This window comes from Coptis chinensis, chromosome 5 (genome assembly GCF_015680905.1).
Source record: "Coptis chinensis isolate HL-2020 chromosome 5, ASM1568090v1, whole genome shotgun sequence".
In the NCBI taxonomy this organism is placed as follows: Eukaryota; Viridiplantae; Streptophyta; class Magnoliopsida; order Ranunculales; family Ranunculaceae; genus Coptis; species Coptis chinensis.
Genome location: NC_141460.1, coordinates 11,192,942 through 11,202,360, shown reverse-complemented (window position 1 = coordinate 11,202,360; position 9,419 = coordinate 11,192,942). Strand labels below are relative to the sequence as shown.

General features: G+C 37.6%; 1 protein-coding gene across 2 annotated transcripts; it reads right to left on the bottom strand.

Annotated features, from left to right (window-relative positions):
• Nucleotides 1-335: 335 nt before the first annotated feature.
• On the bottom strand, nt 336-8,313 carry PBA1 (N-terminal nucleophile aminohydrolases (Ntn hydrolases) superfamily protein). Of its 2 annotated transcripts, none has more exons than XM_086559597.1 (8): nt 8,046-8,313; nt 7,875-7,951; nt 7,749-7,804; nt 7,586-7,658; nt 3,080-3,191; nt 2,819-2,892; nt 1,522-1,596; nt 336-667 (listed from the first exon to the last, which is right to left on the bottom strand). In XM_086559597.1, the coding sequence occupies exons 1-8, from the start codon at nt 8,140-8,142 to the stop codon at nt 536-538; spliced, it is 696 nt and encodes a 231-aa protein (XP_086415723.1). In that variant the 5' UTR covers nt 8,143-8,313; the 3' UTR covers nt 336-535. The 2 variants fall into 2 exon arrangements, with proteins under 2 accessions (XP_086415723.1, XP_086415724.1); XM_086559598.1 differs by having other exon boundaries at nt 7,899-7,951; nt 8,046-8,264.
• Between the last annotated feature and the right edge of the window lie 1,106 nt (nt 8,314-9,419).

Here is a 9,419-nt window from a genome sequence, read left to right as displayed (position 1 = left end):
GTGTAAAAGTGCATATAACCAAAATAAAGCTGCTAAACAATGATGCAGTGCTTAACCAAGGACCTAACATGGTGCACAAGGTCGCAAACACATCATCCTGTTGCTTGAGCTGCAGAGCAGAACACTAGTTGCACCAATTTAAACCCGACTCTGACAGCATGGGAAGGACCAGTGTCGAAGAATATATAATCATCTTTTCCACCAGTTTCAAGGCATCTACATATGAATAATTGGATTTGGCCCCAGTGCCATGAACTAAATTCAGATTGGTACCCAAACGCGGATACACACCAACCCCCATAAAGCTTTAATATTAGAGCTAACCAACCAAAGTATGGTGCAACATTTTATATTATACCAAGTACAGCAACACAGCCTAAGATGTATCAAATGTTTGAACTGCAACACATTTTTCCAGTACAAGATCTGAATCCCAACTCGAGTACAGATGTTATGCAAGTCAGAGTTGGTGCAAACATAAAAAATTCTATTGAAAGAGAATTTTTACTTAAGCACGCGTACGAATCTACTTTCACTAGGTGCTCATCGGCTCAGGGCTGCCTGAAGACAGTATGTCCAGCAGCGATCCACAGGGCTCCAACTCATCGTGCCACAATGGCAGGGTGTCACCAGGGTAGAAGTTCCTTGTGACTCCATCAGAGTTAATCTGCAAAGTATATGGATCAAAGCCATTATGAAATAAGAAACGTACAAAATAATTATGTCATGCAAAACCATTTCCAGAAAAACACTACAAATTGTTGGATTCTGTTCCAATAGAAACACAAGTAAAACCGTGCCAGAAAAACTTTGTAGGGCTCAAATTAATAGCCTGAATGCTAACCAAATTGAGTGATCACAAAATTGAAAGCAACAATTTCCGAACTTCACAAAGTAAGCAAAACTAATTAGATCAACAGTTATTAAACAGGATTCAATGGTTCTCCCTCTTCTGGTCTCATACGGCCATACAACAAAATTGCAGAAAAAACAAAGATCGGGGGTACAAGTGTGCAACGGTTTAGGTGTTAAAATGATGACAAGTTCTACGACAACCATCCAAAAGAAAGAAGGACAAAACAACTTATATGATAGCTGGATATGTACATCAACTTAGTGCTTAACCAACTGAGACAAGGGAACAACTTAGTGAACTTACAACGAGAATGTTCTGTGCAACCACAGCATTTAGAGAGTTTCTGGGGACCTAAATAACTAGTAGGTAAACTACATCCATCTCAAGTTATTCTTTTCAATGGGGCAAGAGTCTGTCAATAAGGTCCGTGACAAAGAAATCAATCAACACAACAATGCATTGGCTAGCAAAAAGAAAATGGCCAAATTTCAAAGCATATAAATCCTAACGCATTAAATTTTAAGAAGCAATTTGGGAGCTCAGTTTCGTTTCACTAACAGAATGATTTGGGTTGTAACGCTCAAATTTCAAAATAAGGTTGTTTTGCTAAGGAGAAGGTGCAGGTAAATGAGATTGCATGATGAGAGTAACGAAATGCAACTCACAATGACGGTCCGGATGACACCCCCACTAGCACCATCACGAGCAATGGCTAGTGATACTGCCTTGACCACCAATTTCTGCAAACAACACAAAAGTATCTTCAAGATATATATCGAATATACTGTATGCAGTCATGATACCACCAAGAACTCATCAGACAGTAGAAACTACTGTGCCCAATCAAATACTACGTAAATCACAAAGTAGGGTAAAATACAAACACCAGTGAACTAGAACCCTACACTGCACACTTGTGTGAGAAGCTAAATCAAATCGACACTGCAACTATAAAAAAAAATGTAGACAATGATAGGTCTAGGGGTGTGCTAGCACAATGAAGGGCAATCTAATAATTAGGAAACTACAGATCCCTGTGATAAAAAGGACAACCTAGGGCTATTAAAATAAAGCTTCTGCTTCGCAAAGTCTTTATAGTCTTCTTATCCTTAGCAAAATAGATATAGAAGATCTAACTTTTGCACAACTGTGACAAAGATTTCTTGGAAGAAGTGGAGAATTAAAAAGGAGATGAAAAAGAACTAGTGCCTGTTTACATAATTTCTAAATGCCAAGTATTTTTTTTCCCATAGAGCACATTTTATTTAAATTTTTACCTTCTTTTTGAAGTTTTTAAGCTCATTTTGTATTTTTGTGTCACTTAATGTTTGTTTTGTATGTATGACGACTTTTTTTCCCCTATTCATAATTGTTTTTCCAAAAAACTTCCAATTAAAATTATTAAAAAAATAACTTATTTAATCCTACCGTGTGTCCGTGTCAATGTAACTTAGAACAATGTTTAGCTACTTTCACAAAACAGCAGACTTTTAGTCACCGTCGATCTGAAGCAAAAGGAAGGGATTACCTGCCCCCACCCATCCCACCACTAAGAGTCTTTGGTGTGACTCCTCAAATAAACCCATATTAAAGCATATGAAACTACTAGGCCTCTTTAGTTACAAATTTCCCTAGCAATTAAGTATCTGTTACCACATCTCAGTTATTCTCAAGAACATACAACACAATTCTCTCTCAGTTATTGTCGTTTATATAGTAAAGATAGAATATTAGAAAATTTATCAATTTTGGCTGAAAGAAACAACAATCTGACTTTCCCTTAATAAGTTTGCTTAATATATTTGCAATTTTTAATGGAATTGGAAAATTGTCTCTTCGCGTTTTTTGTGTCCATGCCTGATAATCTCAACAGAATATATTTACATATTGTTAGTTGAGAAGCAAGTGCAAGTTAGCCAGTTAATAATGACATGCTACAATACCAGTAGTTTGTATATGTACCTCGGCTTCATCTTTAGTCATTCCGTCCTTCCAGGCTTGGTCAAAGAATCCATATAGGTAACTGGACCCAGATCCTAAAGAATTTAAGAAAAAAAAAACAAATAAGTATGGTAAAGAATCTGCATTTAAAAAATGATCTTGCACAACAAAAAAGATATATTATAGGAATCTGTTTCTTTATTCTTTTCTGCTAATCTCTACAAATGGCCCATCTGAGATGAGCTAAAAGTAGCAAGGTTACAGATGAGTAAAATAGTGTACCTCCAATAGCAAAAGGTTGCTCCAAAATTGTACCACCAAGAGGCACAGAGTATATTTTGCCTCCTTCATACTTGTCCCAACCACCAACAATCAGGCCGGTCTCAAGCATGTTCTAACAAGGCCAGACCATGGTACGTTAGATTGATTGTATGAAACATAATAGAAAACGAAAACTTCAACAGACAGAACATGATAAATCAAGACACTATATGAGATTCAGAGCAGAGATCCAGTATCAAGAAAAAAAAAACTAAAAAAAATGAACTCAACCTTTCCACCAGTAAAAAAATGAAACTTCAGGGATATAGTGAGTGTGGCTACTCTCACGATGATGTTAGACTCTATTCCTTCTGTGAGACCGGACAAAAATAAGAGGCTTTGGTCTATTGACAAGAAAGGGAGGCTTTCTTCTAGATCATTTTACTTTAAGTTTCGTTCTCTAATCTCTCGTCATGATCTTAATACCCTTCCTAAATTTCTTAAGTCATATTGTCTGGGGTTCTAAAGTTCCGTCAAAAGTTGCCTTTTTTGTCTGGTGTGCATCTCTTGGTAAAATCTTGACTATTGACAATCTCAGAAAAAGACGTGTCAAAGAAGTTCTTGTCAACTTTTGTCCGTTGTATTTAAGGGATGGGGAGTCTGTGAATCATATTCTTTTACTTTGTCCTTTTTCATAGCGGGTTTGGTGTCATTTTATTCTAGAGTCGGGGTTTCTTGGGTTTGTCCGGTTTCGGTGACGATGTTATTAGCCTCATGAGACTTGAGAGTCCACTATGGGAAGGGGAGACGACTTTGGAACATGTTGCCTTTTGCGATTCTGTGGGGCATTTGGTTGGAGAGGAATCAGAGACACTTTGAGGGAACAACAACGCCTATAGAGAAAGTTGTGTTGGCAATCAAAACTCTTTTATGTTTCTGGTCAAAGGTGCATATTGATACACGAGACTTGCCTTTTGAGGCGTTTGTGTTTCGATGGGAGTCCATAATGAGATGATCGGGCTAAGAGACTTGTCACTTTATGGTTTTTCTTTTCTTTTCTTTTCTTTTTATATATGCATGTAATGGAGGATATCTCATCCTTATGTAATCTTTAATTATATTAATAAAGTTATACTTTACCGAAAAAAAAAAAAAAAAAAAAAAAATGAAACTTCAGAAACTGCAGAAAACGAAAAACCCTCCTGGAGAAAGTAGATAAAAGACAGACCTGGAACTTCATTGCAATTAGGCCATAATTTTACAGTTTCTGCAGAGCTATGCGCTCTGAAAATATGATAACTGTTCAGGTAAACTACCCAGTTCAGCATGGAAGCAGTTCTCTCTTAAAGGAGAACAATTTACTTTTCGCCATTGAACTAAGCCTACAAAAACTATGACCCAAGACAAATTAGTAAAGCTGGATACATGGAATAGGATATGGTCAATCTGGATAAAACATTCACAAACTTTACCCTTTCGTCATTGAACCCTTCAAATTTGATTAAGGAAAATGCTTCGAGATCTAAATGGGTTCTATACTTTTATACCACTATAATCTACAAGGAAACTGGTATACAATCAATTTAAGTATGATGTACTCATGTAGTGACTCTGACGGGCTCCATGCAAGTTTGAACATTATAAACCAGTTATTTGTGTTTGCATATATATAGGACAGCTTGTTTTACAGATAAAATTCAGTCCATTAGTTGATTGAATAATTACAGTAGGTTACAATCCCATCAAACTTGCTAGCATATCCCATTATACATGATATCTTGATACATAGCCTGTTTGAAGATAGGATTCACACACCCAACCGAATAGCTCCTCTTTGATCCCCTCCACAACCTAGACAAGTTCTTTTTTTTTTTGGAAGGCTATACAAGTTCTCCTCCTTGTAGGTCAAAGACCCTTGCAATTCTCTCCTTCCACAGAGGCCATATAATGCCTCTTGGAAGAGAATCTGCTATCCACCTTGCTTTATTAGAGAGCAGTAGGGCTATGAACTTGCTACATAAGGCCTCCCAAATACTAAGCGGTTGAATCCATGTTTTGTCAAAATAATGATAACCCATCCCAAATTGCAAACGAGAATGAGCAAGCAAGAAGTAGGCGGTCCACATTTTCTTCCACTAGTTTACATAATGAACACACATTCCAAAATCCCATACTCCTTTCATTTAAGATATCAATTTTTTATCCTCCCCAAGTAGACAAGCCAACAAAAGAAAACAAATTTGAACAGAACAGAATCCAACCAAACTTAATCTTCTTGTATGGGAAATATTGAATGATCTCCTCACCCTATAAAACTACCAAAGAATGTTCCTTAGATAAGACTTGAGAGAACGATCGTACCGAGAACTCCTAGTTGCTTTCCACAACCCATCTTCACCTATCAACCTCCTCAAAAGACACTCCTTGATAGATAGTCAACATCATAGATCCATAGCTTCTGACCTCCTCCCAATCATTTAAACCCCTCCATAATGCAAGATTCTATACTACCACTTGACTCTCTCATGATATAATCCAAAATCTTTGGAAATCAACACTAACGTGTAGTCCCATACTATGCTACACCTCAAGCTATCCTCTTCCTCCATACTATGCTACACCACAAGCTCTCCTCTTCCTCCATATCTCCACATCCATTTTTCCATAACGCTTTACTCATTATCCATATATTTTTAGACCCCAGCCCTCCATCTTATATTTGGAGACAAAGCCTTTCCCATTTAACCAAATGAATTTTGGTTTCTCCCCAACACATCCCCAAATGAATCTTCTAAATAACTTCTCAAGATGCTTTGTCACCCCCTTTCGAATTAGAAACAAGGAGCGATAGTAATAATTAGGAATATTTGCAAGAATAAATTTGGACAAGGTAAGCCTTCCACCGATTCATAAGCATTTGCATTGCCACTGTGCAAGATAAGATGTAACCCTCTCAATAAAATACCCCCAAATTGCCTTCAACATACTCTTACAACCCAAACTGAGTTATCCAAAATAACTCCATCTCGCAACCAAAGATATCAACAATCTTTCTTCATGTTGTCTACCACTCCCATAACATAGATTTTTTACTTTTAGAAGTTAATTGTCACATGGACATCAATTCGAACCATACCAAATGGTTCTTGATAATATGATCCCTTTCAACCATAGCATTAGCAAAATACTTTATATCATCAGCAAATTGCAAGTGTGAAATAGAGATTATTCTCTCTATTTAAAGACCCAAATCCACCTAAGGACTCTTGAACTCGTCATATGACTTACACACCTAGGTAACCATAATGAATAAAAATGGTAAGTGATGATCACCTCGCCTCAATCCTCTAGTGTTTTTAAAGAAGCCGTGTGGTACGCCATTAATAAGTGTGGAGAACCAAGCCATTGATATACACACCTTCTCCACACTACACCACATCCCATCTTTTAGAGTACAAACTCAAGAAAGTCCCATGACACAAGGTCATATGCCTTCACGAAGTCCACCTTGAACACCACAGCCCCTCCCCACATCTTCTTAGCATCCACAATTTTATTTGCTATTAAACAACAATCAAGAATTTGTCTTTTTTTTACAGAGGAGTTTTGGAAATTGGAAATGATACACCCCCCCCCCCCCAATAACCATTCTCAATATTGTAGCAAGCGCCCTTTTTATGACTTGTAAATAAACCCAAGCAGGCTTATTGGTATATACTCCCTTAATTGCTCGACTCCATCCTTCTTTGGAATTAAGGTAATCAACGTTGTATTGATATGCCAATCATGAAAAAAAAAAATTGTATAGAATTCCTCCATCACATTATTAAAATCCCCTTTGATAAAGTGACCACCACCTCTTGAAAAAGCTAGAGTAAACCCATCAGGTCCCGCTGACCCGGTGCCTTGTCTTCCCCAAGCCTATCCACCACTTCCTTTACCTCTTGTTCAAGCATTGGTGCCTCTAAGGTCACCCTCTCAAGATTAGACAATCTATCAAGTTGTATCTCTTCCAACCTAGGCCTCCGCCAACTAGGTTCAATATAAAAGGGGTAGGGGACATCTATAAAACCTCGCTTTCCAACCAAAAAATAATTAGGTTCAATACAAAGGTTCTTAAGATACTCTACCGCATGGTTAGCAATAACCATGTTATCCTCCACAAGTGTTCTTCCCACACGTAGATACAGATGAACTATTTTCCTGGGATAATCTTAGCATCTTGGGTTTATCAGGTGCTTTGGTTTTGGTATTAAGGGACTATCTTCTTCCTACTTGAGTGTTGTAGTATTTGCTGTCTATATCAATTTCCTAAGTTATACATACTACAGAAAAACAAATAAATAAACAAATTATCATATCCTTAACTCTATCTCTCAGTGCTTTAACTAATTAACACAATCTATTCTGCCTCAACGGCAATCAAGTTATACACCAACATAAAGTACTGAAACTTCAAATTCAAGTTCAAAAAAAAAAAAAAATCCAATACCTATAAAGTATATAAACAAAAAACATCATATATACCTTGTTGCTATAGCTTAACAATCTGATCAAGTTGGCAGCAACTTTGACAGTTGCCGGCTGCCCCAATTGTATCCTACATCCATAAATATTGAATCAGCAGAAACAATGTATAAAATATAAACCTTGACTAACCACACCACTGAGAAGACATATAAATACTCACGTGTGTTGATAAAGAAAGTGACGAACATAATCAGATACAACCTGAGAATCCGCAGCCTGCAAGAAACAAATATACAATACATAAAATGAGCTAAAACAAACAAAAGCTGTTTATTATTATTATTACCGATCCAGAACGACACAAGTAGACATTATCAGTCAGCTGAGTGATTTTATCAGATGCCCGATTCGCCACATACATTCCTTTAAAAAAAAAAAAAAAAAAAAAAAAAAAAAAAGAGTCAGAACAGTTGTAATAATAAAAAAATAAAAAAATAAAAATACAGGCAAGCCTCACCTGTACTGGTTCGGGAATCAGCACCAAGAACGACACCACCGTTATAGGTGACACCAATAATGGTTGTGCCCATTGAGTGTGGAGCGTTCGTATCCATGTTTGACTTTTTTTAATACGTGTCAGATCAGAGTGTTTTGTTTACTTTTACAGATCGATCGATCGAGAGAATGAGAGAACCCTAGACCAATTTTTAAAGTGATTTTATTTCTTATTCAACAAGAAATGTTTTTATTTTTTGGGCCTCCGTCTATTAGTGGGTTGCGGGTGTGAGGTCTACAGGCCCACTATTCATTCGTATATTTCTTAACCGACCAATACGGCAATACTACACTCTTCTTTACTTTCCTCTGTAGCTAGTTTTATCTTTGTGTTTAATCGTAGTATCTAAAATAATTTTTTTTGTTGCATGACAAACAAGTATTATACCAACGTAGGTGTAAAGGTGTGATATGGTTTTCCCTTACAAACAGTCTCTGGGGGACTGGAATAGACTATTGGATGAGACCGAGTTAGGACTTGAGCTTGGATTTTCACTTGTGTTAATTATCTTACTCTGGGTTGTATGGGGGAGAGTAGAATCAGGTCTGGCGTAGTTCATAGGAGAAGTATTTATAGAGATTGAGGGTGTATCCTTGCTCACCACGTGTAAAGTGTAAAGGATGTCCTAAATGAGGGGTGGAGATTAGGATAGCACGTGAGAACTGTCCTCATAGGTCTGCTGTAATGATGTGGAGTGGCAGTCTGTACAAGTAGCTTGCGGCCGTGACCAGTGGCTGACGGCCAAGATTTGTGCAAGTATATCTTTAGTCATGATTGCATATGGATAAGAGATGATGTTATAAGTCGAGGCATTCTGCGTGAGATCTGTTTGACCTGCGTTATCCTGGAGCGAGCTGAAGTAGACCACCTACATGAGGCGAGCTGCTTATGAAGCGAGTTTTGAGGACGTTGACATGAGGTCGGTGTAGTATTTCTATTTATGCTGGAGTCTAATATTCATTTGATGTGAATATTACTCCTCATGACCCACTTCTCGTATGGGTCGCTTTATACGGAGAAGTGATCTGCTGAGAAAGAATGGTGCCACGTGTTTAGCATATGTGAGGAGGCGAACAAATGTGAATAGAAATATTCACCGTGCTGGAGAGATTGTTCCGTATTATATAGAAAACTGGTGGTGAATTAAGCGCATTAACCGTGATTGGTACGTGTTTAGCATAACTTTTGAGAGTCTTGGCAGAGCTAAAGTAGCCTTGGAGCTCTGAGAAAGCATATGGTCTTTGGAGAAGAGATTTTTTTAGTTGAATAAATGGTTGGCTCGTAGAAGTGTTCGCGACCGAGTTGGCGTAGGTCGAGGGACCTTTGGAGAGCTCG

What these genes read in the sequence shown, in the direction of transcription:
- PBA1 (XM_086559597.1), bottom strand. Translation starts at nt 8,142, where the DNA reads ATGGATACGAACGCTCCACACTCAATGGGCACAACCATTATTGGTGTC. An exon ending in TGTTAAGCTATAGCAACAAG is followed by an intron (nt 3,192 to 7,585) that starts GTATATATGATG and finishes TGGCCTTGTTAG; the next exon opens with AACATGCTTGAGACCGGCCT. An exon ending in TGACTAAAGATGAAGCCGAG is followed by an intron (nt 1,597 to 2,818) that starts GTACATATACAA and finishes TGTTGTTTGCAG; the next exon opens with AAATTGGTGGTCAAGGCAGT.